The sequence below is a fragment of the Scyliorhinus canicula genome, chromosome 1 (genome assembly GCF_902713615.1).
Source record: "Scyliorhinus canicula chromosome 1, sScyCan1.1, whole genome shotgun sequence".
NCBI lineage: Eukaryota > Metazoa > Chordata > Chondrichthyes > Carcharhiniformes > Scyliorhinidae > Scyliorhinus > Scyliorhinus canicula.
The window spans coordinates 155,564,501-155,592,374 of NC_052146.1; the positions used below are offsets into that span (position 1 = coordinate 155,564,501).

At 44.6% G+C, this 27,874-nt stretch overlaps 1 protein-coding gene across 4 annotated transcripts in view; it reads left to right on the forward strand.

The window, feature by feature from the left end:
- Nucleotides 1–27,874, forward strand: part of stk40 (serine/threonine kinase 40) — a 90,651-nt gene that overhangs the window by 41,030 nt on the left and 21,747 nt on the right. For all 4 annotated transcript variants that reach the window (XM_038801429.1, XM_038801410.1, XM_038801438.1 and 1 more), the window contains 3 exons: nucleotides 6,616–6,837; nucleotides 8,010–8,062; nucleotides 25,300–25,415. In XM_038801429.1, the coding sequence (XP_038657357.1) occupies nucleotides 6,616–6,837; nucleotides 8,010–8,062; nucleotides 25,300–25,415 (391 nt within the window). The remainder of the gene's footprint in view (nucleotides 1–6,615; nucleotides 6,838–8,009; nucleotides 8,063–25,299; nucleotides 25,416–27,874) is intronic.

Consider the following 27,874-nt stretch of genomic DNA (forward strand, 5'->3'; position numbering starts at 1 on the left):
CTTGTGGGAATAGGGTGGGAGTCCGGTGTGCTTTCAGAAGGTCGGTGTAGACACGACGGGCCTCCTTCTGCACTGTACATAGAACATAGAACGATATAGCGCAGTACAGGCCCTTCGGCCCACGATGTTGCACCGACATGGGAAGTCAAAAACTAAAGGCCATCTAACCTACACTATGCCATTATCATCCATATGCTTATCCAATAAACTTTTAAATGCCCTCAATGTTGGCGAGTTCACTACTGTTGCTGGTAGGGCATTCCACGGCCTCACTACTCTTTGCGTAAAAAACCTACCTCTGACGTCTGTCCTATATCTATTACCCCTCAATTTAAGGCTATGTCCCCTCATGCTAGCCACCTCCATCCGTGGGAGAAGGCTCTCACTGTCCACCCTATCTAACCCTCTGATCATTTTGTATGCCTCTATTAAGTCACCTCTTAACCTTCTCTCTAACGAAAACAACCTCAAGTCCATCAGCCTTTCCTCATAAGATTTTCCCTCCATACCAGGCAACATCCTGGTAAATCAACTCTGCACCCGTTCCAAAGCTTCCACGTCCTTCCTATAATGAGGCGACCAGAACTGTACGCAATACTCCAAATGCGGCCGTACCAGAGTTTTGTACAGCTGCAACATGACCTCATGGCTCCGGAACTCAACCCCTCTACCAATAAAGGCCAACACACCATAGGCCTTCTTCACAACCCTATCAACCTGGGTGGCAACCTTCAGGGATCTATGTACATGGACACCGAGATCCCTCTGCTCATCCACACTACCAAGAATTTTACCATTAGCCAAATATTCCGCATTCCTGTTATTCTTTCCAAAGTGAATCACCTCACACTTCTCCACATTAAACTCCATTTGCCACCTCTCAGCCCAGCTCTGCAGCTTATCTATGTCCCTCTGTAACCTGCAACATCCTTCCGCACTGTCTACAACTCCACCGACTTTAGTGTCGTCTGCAAATTTACTCACCCAACCTTCTGTGCCCTCCTCTAGGTCATTTATAAAAATGACAAACAGCAACGGCCCCAGAACAGATCCTTGTGGTACGCCACTCGTAACTGAACTCCATTCTGAACATTTCCCATCAACCACCACCCTCTGTCTTCTTTCAACTAGCCAATTTCTGATCCACATCTCCAAATCACCCTCAATCCCCTGCCTCCGTATTTTTTGCAATAGCCGACCGTGGGGAACCTTATCAAACGCTTTACTGAAATCCATATACACCACATCAACTGCTCTACCCTCGTCTACCTGTTCGGTCACCTTCTCAAAGAACTCGATAAGGTTTGTGAGGCATGACCTACCCTTCACAAAACCATGCTGACTATCCCTAATCATATTATTCCTATCTAGATGATTATAAATCGTATCTGTTTTAATCCTCTCCAAGACTTTACCCACAACAGACGTGAGGCTCACTGGCCTATAGTTACCGGGGTTATCTCTACTCCGCTTCTTGAACAAAGGGACCACATTTGCTATCCTCCAGTCCTCTGGCACTATTCCTGTAGCCAATGATGACATAAAAATCAAAGCCAAAGACTCCGCAATCTCCTCCCTGGCTTCCCAGAGAATCCTAGGATAAATCCCATCAGGCCCCGGGGACTTATCTATTTTCACCTTGTCCAGAATTGCCAACACTTCTTCCCTACGCACCTCAATGCCATCTATTCTAATAGCCTGGGTCTCAGCATTCTCCTCCACACCATTATCTTTTTCCTGAGTGAATACTGACGAAAAGTATTCATTTAGTATCTCGCTTATATCCTCAGGCTCCACACACAACTTCCCACCACTGTCCTTGACTGGCCCTACTCTTACCCTAGTCATTCTTTTATTCCTGACATACCTATAGAAAGTTTTTGGGTTTTCCTTGATCCTACCTGCCAAAGACTTCTCATGTCCCCTCCTTGCTCGTCTTAGCTCTCTCTTTAGATCCTTCCTCGCTTCCTTGTAACTATCAAGCGCCCCAACTGAAACTTCACGCCTCATCTTCACATAGGCCTCCTTCTTCCTCTTAACAAGAGATTCCACTTCTTTGGTAAACCACGGTTCCCTCGCTCGACCCCTTCCTCCCTGCCTGACTGGTACGTATTTATCAAGAACACGCAATGGCTGTTCCTTGAACAAGCTCCACATATCCAGTGTGCCCAACCCTTGCAGCCTACTTCTCCAACCTACACATCCTAAGTCATGTCTAATGGCATCATAATTGCCCTTCCCCCAGCTATAACTCTTGCCCTGCGGGGTATACTTATCCCTTTCCATCACTAACGTAAAGGTCACCGAATTGTGGTCACTGTCTCCAAAGTGCTCACCTACCTCCAGATCTAACACCTGGCCTGGTTCATTACCCAAAACCAAATCCAATGTGGCCTCGCCTCTTGTTGGCCTGTCAACATATTGTGTCAGGAAACCCTCCTGCACACATTGTACAAAGAACGACCCATCTAATGTACTCAAACTATATATTTTCCAGTCAATATTTGGAAAGTTAAAGTCTCCCATAACAACTACCCTGTTACTTTCGCTCTTTTCCAGAATCATCTTCGCCATCCTTTCCTCTACATCCCTAGAACTATTAGGTGGCCTATAGAAAACTCCCAACAGGGTGACCTCTCCTTTCCTGTTTCTAACTTCAGCCCATACTACCTCGGAAGAAGAGTCCCCATCTAGCATCCTTTCCGCCACCGTAATACTGTCCTTGACTAGCAGCGCCACACCTCTCCCTCTTTTGCCCCCTTCTCTGAGCTTACTAAAACACCTAAACCCCGGAACCTGCAACAACCATTCCTGTCCCTGCTCTATCCATGTCTCTGAAATGGCCACAACATCGAAGTCCCAGGTACCAACCCATGCTGCCAGTTCCCCTACCTTATTTCGTATACTCCTGGCATTGAAGTAGACACACTTCAAACCACCTACCTGAACACTGGCACCCTCCTGCGAAGTCAAATCTGTGCTCCTGACCTCTATACTCTCAATCTCCCGTACCCCAAAACTACATTCCAGTTTCCCATGCCCCTGCTGAATTAGTTTTAAAACCCCCCCCAAAGAGCACTAACAAATCCCCCCCTCCCCCCCAAGGTTATTGGTGCCCCTCAGGTTCAGATGTAGACCATTCTGTCTATAGAGGTCCCACCTTCCCCAGAAAGAGCCCCAGTTATCCAGAAATCTGAATCCCTCCCGCCTGCACCATCCCTGTAGCCACGTGTTTAATTGCTCTCTCTCCCTATTCCTCGTCTCACTATCACGTGGCATGGGCAACAACCCAGAGATAACAACTCTATTTGTTCTCGCTCTGAGCTTCCATCCTAGCTCCCTAAAGGCCTGCCTGACATCCTTGTCCCCTTTCCTACCTATGTCGTTAGTGCCAATGTGGACTACGACTTGGGGCTGCTCCCCCTCTCCCTTAAGGACCCGGAAAATACGATCCGAGACATCACGCACCCTTGCACCTGGGAGGCAACATACCAAACGTGAGTCTCTCCCGCTCCCACATAATCTCCTATCTGTGCCCCTGACTATTGAGTTCCCAATTACTAATGCTCTGCTCCTCTCCCCCCTTCCCTTCTGAGCAACAGGGACAGACTCCGTGCCAGAGGCCCATACCCCATGGCTTACCCCTGGTAAGCCTCTCTTCTCTTCCCCCCCCCCCCCCCCCCCCCCCCCCACAAACAAGTATCCAAAACGGTATACTTGTTACTCAGGGGAACGACCGCAGGGGGTCCCTGCACTGACTGCTTCTTCCCAGCCCCTCTTTACAGTTACCCATCTATTTCCAGTCTTTGGTGTAACTACTTCCCTGAAGCTCCTATCTATGACCCCCCCTGCCGCACGAATGATCCGAAGTTCACCCAACTCCAGCTCCAGTACCATAACTCGGTCTTGGAGGAGCTGGAGATGGCTGCACTTCCTGCAGGTAAAATCAGCAGGGACACTAACGGCATCCCTCACCTCAAACATCCTGCAGGAGGAACATTGCACTGCCTTCCCTGCCATCCCTCTAAGTTCCAACCAAGTTCTGGTTAACAAATATAAAATAAATAAAAAATAATAATATAATATAGCACTTACCTGCTCACACCAATGGGTCTTATTATTAGGTTAGAGGAGGAGGGCGGGTGGGAGACACTATACGTGTAGTGTCTCGGGTTTCCTCTGCACCAGAATGTATTGGCTAGGGGGGGAAAAAACCGTCCCAGAAGTCCACGGGTCGTACTTCCGGTTCCCGCCTTATATTAAAAGAAAAACGGGATCGGTACCGGCTGGCTCTCCCTCTCGCGCTCGTTTGAAAGTCCCGGCTGGCTCACCTCTCGCGCCCTTTTTAAAAGCCTTTGTAGTCGAGGTTCTGTGATTCTCTTTTTTTTGTATAAATTTAGAGTACCCAATTCATTTTTTTTTCCAATTAAGGGGCAATTTAGTGTGGCCAATCCACCTAGCTTACACATTTTTGGGTTGTGGGGGCGAAACCCACGCAAACATGGGAAGGATGTGCAAACTCCACACTGACAGTAACCCAGAGCCGGGATTGAACTCTGTGCCGTGAGGCCACAGTGCTAACCCACTGTGCCACCGTGCTGTCCTGAGGTTCTGTGATTCTAATATTTATTTCAAAAACTCTCAATGATTGTCAAATACTTAGGCAGAACTGAATCTGTCAAGAGGGCAACATACTTGTTGAGACCCTTCAACTGGGTTAGTCTGCAAGTTTCAGGGCAATCCTCCATATTTTTAAAAGGACTTAGGAGGAACCTGACATTTTAAAGTGGTCAACTCTGGCTGCAAGCTGACAAAACCTCCCAGAAGGCTTGGCAGGACTAACCTAACCTGCCTGTGGATTGGGCTCAGGAAAGGTGCGAACCACAGGAATCCAGGTGCAGCAAAGACACAGACGCACCGGTGATCTAATCACCAGAAGAACAAAGGGAGATGGAGATCAGCAGACGAGGAGAAAACAGCCCAGCAGGAAGACACAGGCCACGCAAATTGGCCCCATAACAGAAATCAAAAGACCCAACCTGTTGATGGGATATCGTTCAGGAAGCTCTGGACAAACATTAACAGTTCGTTCAAACTGGCCGATGTGATCTAATCACCAGAAGAACAGAGGGAGATGGAGATCAGCTTTAAAACTGGCCGACAAGCATTAAACAGGACATTGAAATCGACAAACAACAGGGTAAGGCAGTTTCAGGAAAAACCGAAACTGCCAGTGTCCAGAAATCCATTGTCCTTGAAATTGCTTAGGGGGCGGAGTCAGCTTTTGAAATTGACCTTTCAAAGAGTATGCAGGAGAAGTTTCGAGGTTTTTGTAGAATCGTAACACGAGGGAAGATCAGCCGGCACCTTTTTCAACCCAAGGAAGGAAGCACCCGGAGACGACAGCGCCCCCGGGGGCTAGGATTGTAAGTATCCTCAGCTAACTTGTTGAAGTTCCCGACCTAAGATAGGAGTAGAGGCAAGGGAGGGAGGTAGCATTTTAAACTCCGGTAATCTTTTGCTCATCTAAGAAATTGTGTAAAGGAAGATTTTAGCTGTGCCCATTAGTATTTTTTCTCGCGTAGTAATAAGATAAAGCATAAGTTTTATTCATGTGTGATGGGATATTGGAGAGGTTGATTTTGGTGTTAAGTAAATTATAAGTTTGAAACTCGTTTTGGAGTCTCTTCCTTTCTTTCCCTCTCACTGACACGCCCTGCCAAAGTCACAACTTTTATCCTCGACCATAATTCCGAGTCGAGAACCGAGGGTGATAAACCCCTACCAGTCCTGAAATAACAACGGGCGCTAACAAGGTTTCTTCCCACTTCGGGACAGGCAAGTGTTCGCCTGATTGCTTGCTGGCCCTTAGAAGATGGCCCCCGAAGAGTTGAAATGAATTTTCTTCTCCTTCCCTGGTTTCTGTTTGGCACTTGGAAACACACTCGTAAGCATGAGCCGTTATAAGGTAGTTCAGGAAATGAGGCTACATTGAAAAGTCAAATGTTTTCAGCGTTTCGTTTTGATATATTCATTTAACAGCAGAAAGCAAAGCTATTTTAAACCCAGTTATCAACAGTACAATAAGGGTTCAATTTATGCACTTTGGGGATCTGAAGTTGGTTATGATTGATTTACAGTTCTTCATTTTTATTTTTCCAACTAGTTGTCCTGCGCATGCGAATTACTGTGAACATTTACATTTTAATTTGACTAGTGCATGCTATTCAAGAAGTCAAATACCATTGTTTGGAAGGGCATCGTATTCTCAAAGGACTATTCTGAGGACAGGTTAACAGTCTGGAAATTGTAGGAGCATAGATTCTCTGCAGTTCATAAGCTGTGAGAACCAGTGCGTCTCAGATCTGTGGGAGGAGAATGGGTATTTTGAAGTGGAATTTATTGCCGAGGGGTAACATTAATAAATGCATTTAGCAAATTTGATATATTCTGGAGAATTTGAGTAAATTCTGGTGTTTGTAATAAGTTTTCAACTATAATATTGTGTTCACAAATGTTACCAAAATGTTCTGAAACCAGAGTTCTCCTCCTATGTCTGCAGTGTACATACTGCCTCAGAAGATGTTCTGATTCTCAATATCTTTTCTTTTCCAGGATAGGGCTGCAGTAGAAGAGTTTGAATCCAGCAAGCTTGTACGAAGGATGAAGAAAAGGATCTGTTTAGTTCTGGACTGCCTCTGTTCCCATGACTTTAGCGACAAAACTGCAGATCTCATCAATCTACAACATTATGTCATTAAAGAGAAGAGGCTCAGTGAGCGTGAAACAATTGCAATATTCTATGATGTGGTACGGGTAGTGGAAGCTTTGCATAAGGTGAAAGGATTTTGTGTTTAATTATCTTTTTACGGTTGGGCTGATGGGTGAAGTAAATCTATTTTGGCTTGAATAGATGTAGATTAAAGGTACTTTAAAGGTACCTTGCCCCTGAAGTGTGTGTTGGCTCCAACCTAAGAAAATAAGGTCTTGGTATGCATTGGGAGGATCCACTGCAAGCTCCTCTGACTTTAAAGGAAAATTGCATGAACAGCACAGGACCTGTGATCATAAAAAACAAAACGAATCACTGAAGCCTGTTACACCATTCAGTTACATCATTGCTGATCTATGCCTTGACCCTGATCCATATCTCTCGATGCCCACAATTAATAATAATCTAAAATGTCTTTTACCTTTGACAAAGGGCCACCTGGACTCGATGTTAGTTCTTTTTCCTCAACTGATGCTGCCAGATCTGCATGAGGTTTTCCGGCATTTTCTCTTTTGGTTTCAGATTCCAGCAACTGCAGTAATCTATTTGTTTCCATTTAGCTCCTAACTGTACTAGACCAACTCACCCCACCAAGTTTCCAACTGCATTCTGAACTACTTTGACTTAGTGTTTTTAACTGACTTACCCTTTTGAGTAAATAATTGATTATTTTAACTTGCCTAATTTGAGTAGTTTTTAATACATGCAATAAGCATTCAATCACTTGTAACTAAGACCAGTTCCAGTTCTGAGGATAGAGTGTTTAATTTACCTACACTCGGTTGACAATTTGCTTTCCTCTTTCACCAATGCAAGAGAAAATCAGTGGCAATGACATAAATCTTTCCGCAAAGAACAGTGCTCTTGTGCACTGTGTACTTATCTAGTACTGATCTACCTGCAGCTTCTTTATGAAGGTAGTGCGGGTAGGAATTTCTTTTGGTTATGTGTAGCAACATGATAAATGTATTCTTGCGGATGTTAAGAAATCAACTCTTGGACTGGCCTGACATGGTAAGATCATAGATGCTGATGTCTCGCCCATGAGCAATGCAGCTAATGACTTTGATACTGAGAATCCTAGTCTTTGAGATTTTTTTTGATGTTGCTAGTTTGATATAAATCAAACCTCTGGCAGGCCAGAACACACACATTACTTTTTATTTCAACTTCACTCTGCCTTGGAGAACGCTCATTAATTACAAAAAAAAAATCTTAATTTTTCTTTCTTTTGCAGAAGAACATTGTGCACAGGGATCTGAAGCTGGGGAACATGGTGCTAAACAAAAGGTAACTCTAAACTGATTAGCTGTCAGTTACTGAATCTCTTTTGTTCATACTCGGGTCATGAAGTTGAGGGGTATTAGTGCAGGGAAAATGGAACACTTCGTGTGAGTATCCAGCACTTCCAGATCAGAAGTAGCACAGTTAGTTCTGAACTCCCCATTCTCACTTGTATATCCTGGCTCAAAGCTCTGAAGAACACCTGTCTCTTGCACCACTGATGTTTTCCATCATATCACTTTGTTCATATCAGCCAACTGTGGCATTTGTGTGTTTGATTTCCAAGAGCTAGTTGGTTGTAGTCTCAGTACCCACCAATATATGGGTGGTGGCTTCTTAAAAATCCATCTCCCAGAGTGCTGGCAACGAGCAGCAGACAAAATGGGACTTTCATCCTGAGTCTGAGCTGGGTTTGAAACCCAGATGCAAAAATGAATTGCAGTCTCAACACCATTCATTAACCCAACCTCATTACTCTTTTACTTTTTCGAGCTGTTTCTGCAAAGCAACCAATTGCAACCAGGTGGCATTAGTAAGTCACCACTTGGCAACGTAATGGGTCTTGGCATTTGTGCTGCAAACATTAAACTTGGAAGCGTCAATTTATATCACTATTACATGTGCTGATGTATGTAACTGAAGAAATTCACAGATTGCAAAGGAAATGTTGGGCATTGCAATAAAAGCATCAAATACTGAACATCTATCTGGTCAGTGGCTGCCTGCAAGGAAATTAACATTTGTGCAGCCCTGGCCTTTTTATTATTTCATTTTTATGGGTGGCACAGTGGTTAGCACTGCTGCCTCACCGTGCCAGGGACCCAGTTTCAATTTTGGCCTTGAGTGACTGTGGATTTTGGACATTCGCTTCTCATTTCTGCATGGGTTCCCTCCCACAGTCCAAAGATGTGCAGTTTAGGTGGATTGGCCATGCTGAATTGCCCCTTAATGTCCAGGGATGTGCAGGTTAGGTTATGGGATTAGGGAGGGGTGGAAGGGAATGTAAATGGAGTGTTCATTCAAAGGGTTGGAGCAGGCACAATGGGCTGAATGGCCTCCTGCACTGTAGGGATTCTATGATTTAAAGCTTTAATCTTGTATTTTCACTTGCTACATGACCCCTAATAAGAAAAAGCTATGCTAATGTTCTCACCAAAGACAAAGCAATGTAAGGGATGGTGTCCTCCAACCAGTTGCTTGGAAGTGAGAGATCAGCTTAAACATTCAGTTCAGTAAATGTGAACAATTTTAATCTTGTACGGGGATTGATATTTGATTTAGCCTGACACTGCAGTCCTTTTCCTCTTGCTGCCCTTTTCTTAGCTTCTCTAGATCCACAGTCTTTGTTTGGCTGGATCTTAGATGCAAAAAAAGAACTGTAGAAACAACATTGCATTGCTTGTTTAATCCTTGTAAAGAGCAGTTAATTGCAGTCTTCAAGCCTCATTAATTCATGTAAATTCCTGAAAATTAATAGAAAAGCTCATGGCTACTGCACCTTCAGTGCAGCATACCAACCAGCACTGCACAATTTACATTTTGCTGACATTTCTTTTTTTTAAATAAATTTAGATTAGCCAATTATTTTTTCCAATTAAGGGGCAATTTAGTGTGGCCAATCCACCTACTCTGCACATTTCTTTTTTTTCGGTTGTGGGGGCGAAACCCACGCAGACACGGGGAGAACGTGCAAACTCCACACGGACAGTGACCCAGAGCCGGGATCGAACCTGGGACCTCGGCGCCGTGAGGCGGTTGTGCTAACCACTAGGCCACCGTGCTGCCCTTGCTGACATTTCTTGATGGTTGCATTTAAATGGCTGTAATGGTGGAAGTTTAGTAACCTGGAGCGATAACCACATATGTTTTGGAGTTGTTAATGTGCTATTTACAAATGTGCTCATAAAATTAGTGCTGATGGCTAGGCCACTGATTATTGCCCATCACTAATTGCCCTTGAGAAAGTGGTCATGAGCTGCCTTCTTGAATCACTGCAGTCCGTATGGTGTAGCACCCACTGTTATTTGGGAGTGAGTTCCAGGAATGTGACCAGAAACAGTGAAGGAACGGTGATGTATTTCCAAGTCAGGACATTGTGTCTTGGAGGGGAACTTGCAGGCGGTGGTATTCCCATGCATTTGCTGCCCTCGTCCTTCTCGATGGTAGAGGTTGACAGTTTGGAAGGTGCTGTCAAAGGAGCTTGGTGAGTTGCTGCAGTGCATCTTGTAAACGTTACACCATATGTCAGTGGTGGAGGAAGTGAATGTTGACAGTGGTGGATGGGGTGCCAATCAACTGGGTTGCTTTGTCCTGGGTGCTGTCAAGCATCTTGAATGTTGGAGCTGCACTCATCCACACAAGTGGAGAGTATTTGATCACACTGACTTGTGTCTTGTGGACAGACTTCGGGAAGTCATGAGATGAGTTGTACTCTATGCCGTTCCCAGTCTTTGACCTGCTCTTTTGTAGCTACAGTATTTATGGCTGGTCCAGTTCAGTTTCTGGTCAATTGTAAAGCCCAGGATGTTGATAGAGCGGGGGTGTCAGTGATGGTAATGCTATTCAATGTCAAGGTGTGATGGTTAGAATTTGTGTAATTGGAGGTGGTGATTGCCTGGCTCGTGTGGTGTGCATGTTACCTGCCACTTATCCACCCAAGTCTGAATATTGTCCAGGTTGTGTTGCATTTGACATTGACTGCGTCACTATCTGAGGAATTGCGCATGGTGCAATCATGCAAGAGCATCCCCACTTTTGACCTTTTAGTGAAGGGGAGGTCATTGATGAACCTGTGGAGGGGATTGTGCCTGGGACCCTAGGAAATTCCTGCATCCGTGTCATGGGACTGAGATGATTGACCTGCAACAACCGCATCCATCTTTCTTTACTTTGTGTATGATGTGCTGTGTTCTACAATCTTGTGTGCAAGTCTGTCCTCACTTGGTTTCTCTCGCTGTTATTTGTATATTTATATATCTAGCTAAATTCATTTAACTACTTCTGTAAATGCTCCATTCCTGAGGAAATGTGCCAGCTGCATGGTTAAAATTAAAGAATTTCTTTTGTGGGTTTTTAAATCTATAAATGTCCTGTCTCTTTCAAAAACCACAATATTACTGCCTGCAGCAGGTTACATAATGCAGGCTATTACTGCTGCACTACAGAGGGATTCTCCACTTACTGAGCTTGCACTTAACAGTTCTGTAGACTGTCAGTAGGTCGTGAGTTTGTATTAAAGCACAAAGAAATCATCTGTTGCTCTTCTGTAGAGCCCACCCTCATTCCCATGATCACTTTGATTAAAGCATAGAAGGAATATTCATACAAGCGCTTGGCCATTTAAATCAGTCATTTACATGTTGTAGTAAAGCACGTGCTTGCCAGTGCTTTTTACATGTTTATTGTGCAAAAAAAAATTTTAAACTGCCTGTATGTGGCATTGGTGCAGGACGAATGTGATTGCACCACATAAAAATGGTGCAAGTTTTTAGACTTGGCCTTAGAGGGATTGCAATTATGATTTGTGAGCCATCTCTGGAATATGTTGATGTCTTACTTGTCCAAAACAGTAGCGGCTCATTTCTGGATATGTTGATTTCATTTGCTGCAAGGACCAAAAATTGCTGTAAAAGTCTTGTTCAGATAAAATTAATTTTCAAAACTTTCCACCTCCTTTTCATCCATTTACACCTGGGATACTCTAATATGTGTGTCCTTTACAGATGGGAGGTACTGACCAAGAGCACTGAACACGAGAGCTTTACCATTGTATGCAGAAATGATCCAGATGATTTAATGCAGTTTTGATTTGGATGGGAATTGCTCACACTTGATTTGAGGGTACTTATTGTTGGCAAGTCGCTTGCCCTTTTAAGCACAAGCAATTTGTGTTTTTTTAATCCTTCATTTTAAAAAAAATCAAATGATGGGCCAGATATTATGGCCCTGTCACAGCAGGGACAAGGCCAGAAAATGCAGCAAACCGTTCAAGACTCATTGACACAGCCTCCGTTGTTTTGTTTTGGGGACTGTTCATTGTCTCGTACACTTTCTCTTTTGAGCAAGATTTAAATCTTTTGCTGATCTTCATTTTCTAAATTGCAGAGAAACCATTCTGAATTGCATTGAATTGCTGTTTGTACCAATATCACGCAGGGGGGAGGAAAAAGTAACCCTGGTCTTAATTTTCATGGATTTTACAGTGCAGAAGGAGGCCATTTGGCCAATCGAGTCTGCACCAGCTCCTGGAAAGAGCACCCTACCCAAGGTCAACACCTCCACCCTATTCCCATAACCCAGCAACCCCACCCAACACTAAGGGCAATTTGTCATGGCCAATCCACCTAACCTGCACATCTTTGGACTGTGGGAGGAAACCGGAGCATCCGGAGGAAACTCATGCACACACTGGGAGGATGTGCAGACTCCGCACAGACAGCGACCCAAGCCGGAATCGAACCTGGGACTCTGGAGCTGTAAAGCAATTGTGCTATCCACAATGCTACCGTGCTTGCACATGGTTGGACTTGCAGTTAATGACTGTTGGAAAACGTTAATTTTTTATTATTTCTCTTTGTTAGTATAGCTGCAGATCACCAACCAGCGTGTGCACCAATACATCAAAGCAAATTACTGTGGATGCTGTAATCTGAAACTAAAGAGAAAATGTTTGAAAAATCTCAGCAGGTCTGGCAGCATCTGGAAGGAGAGAAAAGAGCTAACGTTTCGAGCCCAGATACCCATTGTCACCGGGGCTCGCAAGGTTGGTTCGTTTCTCTCCTTACAGATGCTACCAGACCTGCTGAGATTTTCCAGCATTTTCTCTTTTAGCTTGTACACCAATGTCTTTCAGCAGGAAATATGATAATCAGAGGAAGAACTGCTTGGATTAGAACATTTCAGCATTCCCATGAAATATTGATAACGCTTTTTATTGTGAAATTCTTAGCATTTGAAATTGACCACAACCACCGTGCTTTTTGTGACATTTTATAGTTTGGGAACCCTGTCTGTTCTGTTTCATTTTAATCTTCAATCCGTGTTTCTTTTCACAAAGGTTTTTCTGGTTCTTCAGTTTTACGGTTATTGTTCAATGTGAACCGCACAGTGCTATCGCACGCAATCTAACTTGGGAGGGAGGAGAGAAATAATGTCCACCTACAATGATCAGTTAAAATCAGTGTATCTCATGACATGATATTTTCACTTGGGATGGTTTGATACCAATCATTTCAATTTAACAATACAATGGTTAAAATGTTCTTTTTAGAGAATTGTGGCATTTTGATGGCAACAATTTCTTTTGACACACAGCACCTGGATTGTTCCTTGTTCACATGCATATCCCACTCCGTGGTCCAATGTCGTAGTTTGCCATGCATTGTGTTCCTGTGTGGGAAGAGGTGGGAAAAGACAGGCAAAGGAACCTAGGTAGTTGAAGGGTTAAAGTTCTTGCTACTGTGTGAAGGGAGAGGCTCTCGGAACCCTTCACTACAAGCAAACAATAGTCATTTGCCAGAGGAGCAGTGGCTTGGGTGACTCATCCTGTCTAAATTGTGCTGACGCAAGAGAAGGCTTGCTCATATTTATAACCCTGGATAATGCAGCACAGGGAGCAGTTAAAGCAGCAAATGTTCTACCCAATGTGGGTGTGTGTGCGTACCTTCTATTTCCTGCCCATTACCACCCCTCACATTTCCCTGTAAACTTTCAGATGCAGGGAAAAGTGAACTGTGCTCCAAATGTTCCTGTTTTTGGATTGATATAAGGACGTGAGTGGCCTGCTTCAGTAGCTGAGCATTTTAGCTGATGGGAAATTGTAGGCAGTAGTGAAATATTGAGACTTTTTAAAAACCATACCTGCGGTTTGACAGTCTGTCTTACCTTTTGTGATATTGATAAGACGGTGCATGATTGAAAAGCTTTTGTGTTGAATAGCTTTTCGATATGCTTCACTCTGCTTGTCACGTGGCTTGTTTCTCAAGTATTAAGTGTTGCTTTGATTTTGAAGAGTTGGACTAGATATGTGTGGAGTGTATACGATTCTAAATATTCTTGCTATGGGGGTTTTGAATGCTAGTCAGTGTCGCAGTTGTATCATGTATTGTAAGGTAGGCATTTGTCTCCCACTCCCATGATTTTTAAGGTGGAAGTTCCAGCATTATCAATTTATGTCACAACCAATAGATAATTGCTTCAGAAGAGCAGTATCCAGTGTGCCAACCAGACATCCAGGAGCCCTTTGAGAAGGACTAAAATTATGGACATCCTGGTGTTGTGAGCTCCAACTCGCTATGCATAAATGAATAACAAACCTAACTTATTGGAACCTTTTTTTCTGTTCACCCCTGGCTCTGCTGTTAGGTGATTTAGTTCTATATGCATCAGCAGTCCGACAGTCTCTTGTGCCCTTCATGTGTGAGCCAGATGGTGAGTATTTGCAGGCTTAAGTGTATGAGTTAGCATAGCCAAGCTACTCATGTCATTAACACTTGTCACTTTCTAGTGGGGGTGTTTAACACTCTCCTAATAATCCAGAGAAAGTGACTTCAAATACCACAAGGGCGTTTGGGATTTGTAAAAATGTCATTGTAGGAATAAAGTTGGAAAAACCTACTGATTCACTAATGCCTGAAAGGGAAGGACTCCTGCTTTTGCTTAGTCTGGCTAATTTGTGATTCCAGTCCCACGTCAGTGACTCTGAATCTCCCTCACAGGCAGTTACCACTTTTTAAAAATAAATTTAGAGTACCCAATCATTTTTTTTTTCAATTAAGAGGCAATTTAGCGTGGCCAATCCACCTACCCTGCACATCTTTTGGGTTGTGGGGGCGAAACCCACGCAGACACGGGGAGAATGTGCAAACTCCACACGGACAGTGACCCAGAGTCGGGATCGAACCTGGAACCTCGGCGCCGTGAGGCAGCAGGGCTAACCCACTGCGCCACCGTGCTGCCCTACAGGCAGTTACCACTCTTGAGGAATCTAGGTGGGCAATAAATGCTAGTCTGACCTGTTGCAACTCAGATCCCAATAATGAATTGGGGATGGAAAAGGGACTCTTATTACACAGCTGCTTGAGTGGAGTTCTTACTTCTGGGCTGAGGTACCCGAATAGATTAAAATCTCCTCTGTCAGAATCATTATGATACTGCATTTACTCCCTCCTGCTGAAGAACCTCGGCAACTTCTCTTTTTAAACCTAGAAGTGCATGAGGATGAGTTAGTTCCAGTTAGGAGTATTTGGCAAGTTGAGTTTCTGGTTAGCAGATTGGAATCTTGTGTTAAGCTGTTTTATTGACTAGTGATATTAAGTTGAAAGTGCTTCAATTCATCTCGGCTATGGCTTTGAAAGATTTCAAGATGGATTTAAGAATAGGTTTCAGACGTAAATGTGTTTAACTTGCAATGATGAATTGCCTAGCTCCCTTAGTGATGTGCTTTTATTTTGAGTATTTCTATTGTCCTGACACAGCATGTTTGTGCTGTGGTTCATTGGGTGGGCCCATGAGCTGTAAGCTTCCTGTCAGAACCTTGTCTTGTAATATCTCAAAGCATTTCAGACAAAATAGTGCCTTTTTGATGTACAGTGACTTTGCAGAGAACGTGTCTTCAGGCTGAAACTGTTTACTAGTTGTTAGTTCTATTAAATTAATGTATGTGCACTGCTGGAGTTCTTTACTTAAAGTGCACTGCATTTAACTTGCTCTAGGCAGACCGCACCAACTACCTAGTCTTCCATGTTTATAACCAACTGAGTAACAAATCTGACTTTTGGGAAGCTTTTTCCACTTTCTTCGTCCCGCCTAGGCTCTAGGAGTCCTGTTTAGGAGTGCAAAGGAAAGGGGGAATAAAAGCTTGCATTTCTATATAATGCCTTACATGACCATGGGACAACTCGAAATGGAAAATGGTTTAAGCCAATGAGAAGTCTATTTGCTATTCTAATGTAAAATGTGGTGGGCAATTTGTGCACAGCAAGCTCCCAAAAACAGCGGTGTGATGGTTATCAGAGAACCTGGCTCTGAAATTGAGGGATAAATATTGGCCAAGACATGGGGAATAATTCTGTTCTTTAAAGTAGTGGGATCTTTTAAATATACTTCAGAAAGTTGGCATGATGTTCTGAAAGGCAACGCCTCTGTCACTGCAGCACACGTTCAGTACTGCACTATCATGTTCGCTTTGATTTTATTTTGTGCTCCGCCCCTGGAGTGGGACTTGAACCCACAAACTTGTAGTTCTTTGTAGCAGCAGGCCTGTATTTCCTTTGTGCCCATTATTGATGCGTGAGCCAGATGGTGAGATATTTGCAAGAGTCTTGGGCGTAAGAATAAACGTAGACAAGTTTTCTGCAATGAACACCTGGGCTTTTAAGTAGGAACACTTGTGTTAATGGACCAGTAATCCAGAGAACACAAAGTTTAAATCCCATCTGAGAGTTTGAATCACGTTTAGCCAGCCGTTAAGGAACCGTGTGTATGTTACATTCTTATCTTGCCCTTGGGATACGGGCTAATTCTGGCAACCCCACTTGTCTGATTCAGCATGCCAATTCAGCATTGAGCAAAGATCAAACCTTGTGTGCATGGTTCATTTTAACAGTAAATTTACTTGAGCACCAGAGCAATTTTTCTGCTTTCTTTGAAAACCTAATCATAAATCAGGAAAGCATGGTGATTGGAAAATGTAACTGGTTATATGGAGTGATGTCATTGCAATTCCAGTTCCTTTTTCTTTGCTTCCAGCTTGAACTTGTCCCCTTCCCCACCCCAACTGAAATCACTGATCTGTTGATCTAAAGTTAGAATTTCTCATTTTAGAAATCTGACACAGCATGTCTATATATAATACCTTTCTGGATTCAGCCACGCTCTAGTTTTAATTTGAATTGCATTAAAGTACATTTTGGAATCTCTAGGTTGCACACTTTTAACTTTGGAGTGTTTTGGAGTTGGGTTTGATCTGTGGTTGGTTACATGCCATGTTACATTTGTCGTAAATTACTGTGGCTGTATGACTTGTGACTAAAACTGTTCAAGTGGACACCCCTTTCTATGTGTAAGAGAACCATCTTTTATACAGACCCTTGTGTGCAGATGATGTAAGGAGGCAGCAGTTTGATTTAAAACCTGTCTTTTTGTCCTTTTTATTCTGTACAGCTTCCACAGACTTTGATAAATGAAGTGACCCTATAGCGTAAATATACCAATGAAACCTACTCCCAGGAGGCTATTTCACCTTTTGAGGCCAGTCGCAGTCAGTTGCGAAGTAAATATATTGGTTATTTCCATTGGGTCTTCTACCTCGATTCACTACTCAGCCAAACTGGAGGGAATAACGATGCATTTTTGTTTGCTGTGCGAAGGACATAAATATATGCGACTGTGGAAATTCCTCCCACTTTGAGTATTGACTATAGCTTCCTTCAGTTTGAGCATTGCGCTGTTTAGTTTCTGTAATCTAACAAGTATGCCATGAAATATCTTCCATATGTGTTTATCATTTCTCTAATCTATACCAGAATCGTGTTTAGAAATACAAATTTAGCTTCAGGCCATTGGTCTATACTTGGTGCTGGTTGTTTTTGTGGTAGGGCATTGCTGACAGGTGAGTCATACACTTGTTTAATTGCAGCCATCTGTGGTTTCAGTTGCTCAGTGATGTGTACCTATTCCAGGCTCTAAAAGCAATGCTACAGCAGAATTGTTTTATTTAATCAAAATTACCATGTACCAACACAAGAGTAATTCAATAATCCATCTTTATTCTTCTGAATGGATGTGACTGAATGGATTTTACAATCTAGTGGAGTGAATTTTCCTTTCCACCTTTGTCTGAATTTGAGGACTGCAGGGTTCTCCCTTTCACATTCTGGAAAAAGTACAGCTTCACAATTCTCAATCTGATCAGTCACACCACATTGTAAAAACAAATGAAATATAAATTTAAATGCAAAGGGATCGTCACCATTGCATTCGTCTCCCCTCTTAAAAGATAATTTGGTCCCTATTTTGAAAAAACATTTTTTAGATTCCGACTTTCAGTCTTGGTAACTGACTTTCCACAGAGTATCCTTGTGACAAGGGACCATAGAAACTGTGTGCGATGTTCATTAAAATTTTATTTTTATCCCATCCTTAAAGTTACAAAGCCAATGCGCAGAGTGGGCAGGGCAAACCCTTAATTCATCTCATTATTTCAAAACCAATTCATCGTATCCACAGGAGAGACGAGCAAGATCCAAGCAGACAAGAAATGGCTTTGCACATGATCTTGGGTTTGATCTTTGCCAAAAGACCAAGAAGCAATGGGCATTGTTCACGAGTGTGCGCTTTTTTCATGTGCTGGGAATACTTAAAACATTTGAAAGGGAAAACTGACAAAGTTTCAGATGCAGACCCTTTGTCAAGAATCTTCTTGGGAAGTTCACATGTGAAATGGTGAACCAAGGCCTGGCGATGGTCATTCTTGGGTTGTGTTCTTGTTTTTGCTGATGGAGTAAGAGGAGAACACGTCCTCACTTGCAGACTTGTAATAACTTTTTCTTCAGTATTGTTAAGAAGCATAGTTGAGATCAAATTGTCACAGACGATTCAAATAAGGGTTAGCTGTTCTTTTCTCTGCATCGGACTTTTGTTGATCTTGATTTGATCGGGTGGTTCAAGTGAACATTATGCAGCTAATCCAGTCAGTGTGCTTAGAAATGAAAAATTTAATTTTGATAAGCGGAAAGATGGAAAGAATTAAAGTCCTCATTTCCCAAAGGTATTGACTCATGCTAGGGTCCAGATTTCTGGGTGTTGTCTGCACTTAATGGAAAAATGCCAGACTTCTCAGTAACCACAGCATTGGATTCCTTTCTTCAAAACTGCTGTAATTGAATTCCCAATGACTGCCCTGTTCTAAGATCCTAGAAAGCATCATTACCACCAAATTCTGTGGTCCTTTAGTCTTTAGCTTGGTTTTCGTCTTGCTCTCAGCTTTGGAAGCACCCTTAATTTATGCTCTTGTGCTATTCAGCTAGTGTTGATTGGAGTTGGTTGCTTTTCTTCCGTAGCTTCTCCTTTTGTGGTGTAACCTACATGATTTAACTGTCCTGGCTATCTGCTGCAGTGGCTCCATTTTCAGCCCTTACACAGTCATTATTATAGCTTTTCCCCAACTGTCTCATTTGTGTGCTGCCAATGGCAGCTGCTTGTTTGATAGCTTGGTGTGGATAACAAAATCTCAGATGTGACTTCTTCCCTGCTGCTTGCTTAGGTTGTCCTTACTCTTTGAGCTGAACTTCAAATTTCGTAGTCTATCCATTGCCTATTTCTACCTTAATTTCAGTTGCCTCCATGTGTACCCTTTTATTTGTAAATTATTTTCCCATTTCCAGGCTGTACTTCTCTGCCTTGCTGCTAGACCCTTCACACTCCATACACTCCACACAAACTGTGCAAACTCTTAAATCCAAAAGTCAACTCATGGCCCAGCATTATTCCTGTACTAAATTTTACTTTGTTGCTCGTTCTGGGCGAGTGTGCTTTACACTCAATTTGGCTCTGTTTCGTTCCTTAGCTCTAGAGTCGCCAGGTATTGTTAAGATACCGCCACAAGTTTCAAGTTCAAGTTCAGACCAATAACTCAATACACCAGTTAATAAGTTCAAACAAGACATGTTTATTATAATACAGTTATCTACTAATTATGCATATAAAACTACAAGACTAGGCTAATCCTACCACTAACAGGCCAAATACTTATCTGGATAAGGGAACTGCCGGATCAGGGAACAACGGCCTCTTGCTTTGTCCTGGATCCGCAGACTTCCAGTCGGTGTGGACTAAAAGGGGTCAGGAGTGTCTACTCTCGTAGTATGCGTTGTATGACACTTACTTAATGGCTGCTGGCCAGGCCTCTACTCTCTGTGGTCAAGTTCGAGAGCTGCTACAAAGGTGTTCTTGTTGGGAGGGCCGGCTGAGAGAGCTGGTCAAGGAGAGGCTGGCTAAGAGAGCGAGCTGGGGTCGGGGCCTCTGTCTTATACCTCTCCCAGGGTCTCGCGCCCACCTGGGCGGACCCTCTATACACTCTCAATCGATTGGGTCTCTTCCCAATCGATTGATTTGAATTTCCCCAATAACGGAACAGTCCTGCGATCACTGGGCGGTTCTTGGGCCTTATTGTTTTGGACTTCTCTTGGCGCCGAGAAGTCTGGCCTTCTATTCAATGTAGCGATTTGAGTTAACTTGTTTCCATTGTACCTGGGAATCACTGGGTATCGCCTCATTGGTATGCTAACTTGTTTTTTTCACAGTGCTGTCCGGTTTCTGCAGCAGTCAGAATACACAAGTGCTTTTGCAAGCTGCTTGCTTTTGCAACATGTCCATTTTCTCTGCATTCTTTGTTATCTTCCATTTTGTGTTGGGCAGTGGCCACCCCAGGTGGCTACAAATTGCCCATCTTTTCTCATTGGCTTCTCGTGTCAGGATTGTCTTTCTAGTAAACAACTTCCTTTTGACCTTTCTTGACTCCATCTGGACATGGAGCCATACGTCCCAACTCTCATTGTTGAGTCTTCTGCTACCTTGCCCCCAATCGCCACCAGTGGCTAAAACTTCAACAATCCCTTGAGCTATGGCATTTTCTTCCTATAACTTCCACCTTCTAATTTCTTTCAGAAGATTGTCTCAAAAAAATAACTTGCATTTACATGTGCATTTGTATAGCAAAACTCCCCAGGGTTTTGACCCGAGCATTCAAACAACTATTTTTTAATATATAAATTTAAAGTACCCAATTCATTTTCGCCAATTAAGGGGAAATTTAGCGTGGCCAACCCACCTAGCCTGCACATCTTTGGGTTGTGGGGGTGAAACCCAAGCAAACACGGGGAGAATGTGCAAACTCCACACAGGCAGTGACCCAGAGCCGTGATCAAACCTGGGACCTCAGTGCCGTGAGGCAGCAGGGCTAACCCACTGCGTCACCGTTTTGCCCTGCATTCAAACAAAATTTGACATTGAGCTACATAAGGAGATGTTGGGACGGGTGATCAAAAGCCTTGATCAAGTAGAATTTCTAAGGAGCATCTTTAAAGGAAGAGAACTGGAGGTTCAGAGAGCATTTCCGCTTCCGCGGCAGCACTCGATGGGCACCCTCCAGCTCCAGGGGTCCCCGGAACGACCCCGCACCCATCAATGGGTTCTGCATCAGGACCACGTAGGCCCCCAAATCCGAACCTTCCAGCCCCTCCGGGAGGCCCAAAATCCTCAGGTTCCTCCGGCGGGAGCGGTTCTCCATCTCCTCCATCCTCGTCTGCCATTTCTTGTGAAGCGCCTCATGCGACTCCACCTTCACTGCCAGGCCCAGGAGCTCGTCCTCGTTCTCCGAAGCCTTTTGCTGCAGCTTTCGAATCTCCGCGGTCTGAGTCGCCATGAGCTTGTCCAGCGAGGCCTTAAACGGCTCCAGGATCTCAGCATTTAGCTCCCTGAAGGAGCGCTGAAGCAGCTCCTGCTGCTCCCGCGCCCACTGCTGCCACGCTGCCGATTCCCCGCCCACCGCCATCTTGTTTTTTCTGCCTCGCACCTTCTTCTGCTGCAAAGTCGACTTTTTGACCGCTCCACTTCTAGTCCAGCCCATCCACCGGCCGCTGAGCACAGTGGCTGCGTTTCCACCCGGGGAAAAGCCGAATCAGCGCCGTTGCGGGCCCTTAAAAGAGCCCGAAAGTCCAAAAATAGCGGGAGCTACCGAACGTGCAGCTTAGCTCCGCTTCGCCGCAACCGGAAGTCCCGTCCCCGCTTCTTCAATGGCCTTGGTGAGATATTTTCACAGTTGTTCCCTCTGCTGCTAGAATTGGGGCGGCGCGGTGGCATGGTGGTTGGCGTGGGTGCTTCGCAGCTCCGGGGTCCCGGGGTCGGTTCCCGGCTGGGTTGCTGTCTGTGTGGAGTCTGCACGTCCTCCCCGTGTGTGCGTGGGTTTCCTCCGGGTGCTCCGGTTTCCTCCCGCAGTCCAGAGATGTGAGGGTTAGGTGGATTGGCCATGCTAAATTGCCCGTAGTGTCCTAAAAAGTAAGGTTAAGGGGGGGTTGTTGGGTTACGGGTATAGGGTGGATGCGTGGGTTTGAGTAGGGTGATTATTGCTCGGCATAACATCGAGGGCTGAAGGGCCTGTTCTGTGCTGTACTGTTCTATGTTCTATGTTCTATTTCACAGTTGTCTCCAAGCAGCTGAAGGCCTAACCATGAAGGAGTGAGAACATTAGGGATGCACAAGTGGCTAAAATTGTAGTGCAGAGGTCCAAGCATCATAGAATTTACAGTGCAGAAGGAGGCCATTTGGCCCATCAAGTCTGCACCAGCCTTGGAAAGAGCACCCTACCCAAGCCCATACCTCCACCCTATCCCCATAACCCAGTAACCCCACCCAACACTAAGGGCAATTTATCACGGCCAATCCACCTAACACGCACATCTTTGGACAGTGGGAGGAAACCAGAGCATCCGAAGGAAAACACACAGGGAGAACGTGCCGACTCAACACAGACAGTGACCCGAGCCGGGAATCAAACCTTATCATAGGGCTGGCGAGGGTTGTGGATTAGGAGTCATAAGAAGGATTTCAACTAAAGGGGCTGCCGTTCAAACAAGCCCGACATAAATTCCGCTACCTGGGGATCCAAATAGCCCATGACTGGAAAGGGATCCACAAATGGAACCTCACCAGCCTGACGGAGGAAGTTAAAAAGGACCTGCAAAGATGGAACACACTCCCGCTCTCCCTCGCGGGGAGAGTTCAGACGATCAAAATGAACGTACTGCCCAGGTTCCTCTTCCTGTTTAGATCCATTCCGATCTACATCCCCAAGGCCTTTTTCAAAGCGCTGGACAAACTCATCATGGCGTTCGTATGGGGGGGGTAAAAATGCTAGGATCCCAAAGAAGGTCTTACAAAAAACAAAAACCAGGGGAGGGTTAGCCCTCCCGAATCTACAATTCTACCACTGGGCAGCAACAGCCGAGCGAGTAAGGGGATGGATCCAGGAGCCAGAAGCTGAGTGGGTGCGTGCGGAGGAGGCCTCCTGCATGGGAACCTCCCTCCGGGCCCTCGCCACGGCAGCACTCCCATCCCCACCCAAAAAACACTCCAGCAGCCCAGTGGTGACAGCCACCCTCCAATCCTGGAACCAACTGCGGCAGCAACTTGGCCTGACCAAAATGTCGAACAGGGCTCCCATCTGCAACAACCATAGGTTCAAACCAGCACTGACCGACGCCACCTTCAAAAGGTGGAGGCAGGACGGGGGGACACTGACAGTCAGGGACCTATACACGGACGACAGGATCGCAACACTGGACGAACTGACAGAGAAATTTCAGCTAGCTGGGGGGAACGAGCTACGGTACCTGCAGCTCAAAAACTTCCTACGAAAGGAGACAAGGACGTACCCACAACCGCCACGACAGACACTACTGGAAGACCTACTGGACGCAAGTATCCTAGAGAAAGGGAACTGTAGTGACATGTATGACCGACTGGTAGATAGGGACGACACCGTACTGGACGCAACAAGGAGGAAATGGGAGGACGACCTGGGGATGGAGATCGGGTGGGGACTCTGGAGCGAAGCACTGCATAGGGTCAACTCCACCTCCACGTGCGCAAGGCTCAGCCTGACGCAACTAAAAGTGGTACATAGAGCCCACTTAACAAGAACCCGTATGAGTAGGTTCTTCCCGGAGGTGGAAGACAGATGTGAACGGTGCCAAAGAGGCCCGGCCAACCACGCCCACATGTTCTGGTCCTGCCCCAGACTCGTGGAGTACTGGACAGCCTTCTTCGAGGTAATGTCCAAAGTGGTGGGAGTGAGGGTGGAGCCATGCCCGATAGTGGCGGTCTTCGGGGTTTCAGAACAGCCAGATCTATTCCTGGGGAGGAGGGCGGATGCCCTTGCCTTTGCCTCCCTGATCGCCCGCCGTAGAATCCTGTTTGGCTGGCGGTCAGCAGCACCGCCCAGAGCTGCGGACTGGCTGTCCGACCTCTCGGAATCTCTCCAAATGGAGAAAATCAAATTTGCCATCCGAGGGTCGGACGACGGCTTCCACAGAACGTGGGAGCCATTCATGCGACTGTTCCGGGACCTATTTGTGGCCAATGTACAAGAGGAAGAATAGTCGGGGGAAGGTAGCGGGAGGGGGGGGGGGGCTACAGGTTCGTTACGGGGGTTCGATGGCTAGCTAAGGCCCAAAACCAAGCTAAATAAACATGTTGAGGGGGGGAGGGGGGGGGGGGGGGGGGGGGGCGCAGTTACTACTACGAAGATGCTTACCTGTAAATATGTGTGTTAATTTTTGCGTGTTTGTTTTTGTTTGTTTTTTTTTCTCTCTCCTAACAATTTGTAATTTGTTCAATATAAAATACGAAAACTGAATAAAAACATTTATAAAAAAAAAATAAGAAGGATTTCAAACTGAGGAGAATTGTAAAGAGGCATTTCTGGACTGGGAGCCAATGGAGACGAGCTGTACCAGTGTAGGATGTTGAAATGATTGGGGGAAGGAACCTAATCAATAAACAATCCTATGCAGGCCTTCAACTTTGTATCACCTGTTGTCAAATATCCTGAGAATGCAATGGGTAGTAGTCTACAAGACCCTACTGATCAAAATGTTCTTTGTAGCCTATAATTGCCTTCACAATTGTTAGTGGTGAGCTCAGTCTCTATGTTGACTTGGGTGATTTTTGGTATGTCTTATTCCAACATTAAATTGTATTGGGGATTATAGATTGTTTGCCACAGGATTAGCAACCTGATGAGGCATACTGGTAACTTTTAGAGCATTATTAAAAGTCTCTCCAAACGATTAGTGTTTGCATGGTTATGCCTTTGGCCACTTGATTCAAGAGGATGGGATGTTGGTTGTGACGATGCATTATTGATCCAGAAGACTGACCATTTCAAGAACTTCCTGGCTTGCAGCCCTTTGCCCATGCAGTCTGGAGTAATGCATCATGGAATGTACATACCTATTGGGCACCAAGCTATAATTTCATTTGTGATGCTGTCTCTGGGCTTTTAAAATGACCTCAGTTGCAGAAATAAAGATTTAGTTAGCTGCTTGTATATTAATTTGACAGCCTGTTTAAAGCAGCAACTTCTAAAGTGAGCCGTTGTGGTCTCCTTTCTCCTCCTTTACCTTCACTTCTTTAAAACAGTAAGTAAATTGGGTGCACACTCAAGTCTTTTCTTTTGCCCACAGGACCCACAGAATCACCATCACTAACTTCTGCCTTGGAAAGCATCTGGTTAACGAGGATGATTTACTGAAAGATCAGCGGGGGAGCCCTGCCTACATCAGCCCTGATGTACTGAGTGGTGAGTTCCCAGTTCTGCCTGATGACTAAAAACTGTTGGCAGGGAGTGGGCGGGTTGCAGTTTTTTTAAGGTTGCCCGTGTTCCTGCATCAGTGTTTACAGTGTATAGTGACATGAGACAGGAAAGCCTTCTCTTGTCTCTACACCCACTCTTTTTCCCTGTTGTCCAACTCTTTCAGCTTCCAGTGAAGTGTTTCTGTGCAAGAACCATATTTCATCATCTGGTGGCTGCACCGAATGATATAATAGCCAGGGGAATGTAATGAAGAAAAAATACTACTTTGAGTGAAGAGAGACCTTCATTGAATTTTGCGCTGTAATTTGGCTACGTGTTTTCAAATTGTTATAATTCCTGTAGAGATGTGTAACTTTTTAAAGAGATTTGAGCTAATAGCTGAAAGAATGACCTGCCAAACTTTTTGTAACAAACGACGGAAAGCTCTATTTTATTTTTTGTCGGTAATTCGTACTTTAAACTTCAGAGCAGAACTCACTCCACCCCCACCATATGTAACATATGAATCAGACTTTATAGCACGGTTGCTTTCATTGGGTTCCCATATCCCTGCTTTGCTGAGTAGTGACCTCAAATGACCCTCTCCAGATGCTTTCTTCAGCTCCTTTGAGAGTTTTCTTAAATCCACAACCAGCGATACAATTGGTTCCTTATTGGTCCCCCCTCCCCCCTCCCTGACCACGTATCACCTGATGGCTGCAGGATATGTCTCTCAGACTGTCGTCCAGCAGCCTTTTCACTTTGCTGACCACATAGTTATGTATTTTGTCTTGTCATCTTGCTTGATTTGTAGGGAAGCCTGTCGAATGATCTCAAGAATGGCTTCCCGTCTTACCCATGGCAATGAGAAACTTGTTAACCTTGCATCCACGTAGAACTGCTGATTTGCTGTTTTTGACCCCAACCCTCTTTCACCTTTATAGTGAATGGACAGTTTACAGCACAACTATTTATAAACTAATAGCTAGAACATCATTTTTGGGACTTTGGGCGACTTTGCCTTTAATTCTAAACTTATTGTCTCCATCTAAACACCTCATCTTCCCAGCAAAATGATCTACGCCTTCCATTGATCACTAACAATCAAACCACCCATGTTTATTATCTGACAGACTGCAGAATAGGCCACATGGCACATTAAGTGTTTGAAGCATCATGAAAGAAGAGAGGAGATGATGAACCAGACTGATTTTACCCAACCAGGCTCCAGGTCAAGGGGCAAGCTTTGGTCCAAGAGACTCTTTCAGGTTCTGCAACAAACAAATGATCATTCATGGCCTCACAAAAAGGTGTTAGTATACGGATGTTGTAAAGGCCAGGCGTGAGTGAGTGAGTAGGTGAGCGGGTGGTTGGGAAGAGGGGCTGCTGAGGGTGGTTGGGAAGCGGGGCTGCCCGGTTGGTGGAGGGAATTTGGGAAAAGGAGCTGTAAGTGTGTGGGAAAGAGGAGAGTGCATTGGTGTGGTGTGGTGGGGAAGAGGTGGTGAGTGTTGGAGGGGGTAGTGATGGGAAAGCAGCTTCACCGAGTCTGTCACCAGGGAATATGGTGAGTGTGGCTGAAACCAACACAAATAGCATAAGTGTTTAAAAACACATTTTAATAGTTGTGATGTGTTTATTATTATATGTTCTTTAATAACTGTGAGGCAGCAGTGCTAACCACAGTACCACCATGACAGAAAGGTGCTGTAATTACATGATTATTTTCCACCACAAAGTTTAAAAGTTTTCAGACTTTTTTGTCTTCAGCCTCTCTCATCCATCTCCGAGTAATCTGGAGGCCTGAGATGCGAGTTGAAACCCTGCCATGGCAACTAGTGGAATATCATCAATAGTTATTGAATATCATCAATAATCATTGAACAACCAGATAGTTATAAAAACCCATATGGTTAATCAGTGTTGTTTGGGGAAGGAAATCTGTTGTAACTCGCCTGGCCAATATGTGACTCCAGGCCAATAGCGATGGGGCTGATTCTTAACTTGTTCTCTGAAATGGTGAAGCAAATCACTCTGGGGAATTTGGAGGTGTCCAATAAATGCTGACCTTGCCTGTGATGTGCACACCCCAAGAGCAATTAAAAAAGGAGGGTGGGGGTGATATCATTGGGAGTGAACTGGATTGATCCTTTCCTAACAACCACATCCATTCAATTTCTAGTAGTGGGTCATTGTACAGTGATCATAGTATGGAACTCGGCTGATTCTCTTTCAGAAGCCAGTTGTTCCACTTCATTCATGACCAGATGATAGCAGCTAAAAAAATGTTGTCATTTTGTTTTTTGGGATGTCATTAATGCTGGTATGGCTATATTTATTTTCCATCACTGGTTCCCCCGAAAAAGGTGAAATGCCTTTTTGATTATTTTTGAGGCCGAGTACATCGCCAAGCATTCAAAGCAGCTGAGAAGTGTGCAGCTGCACGCATGACTGATCGAGTTATAGTG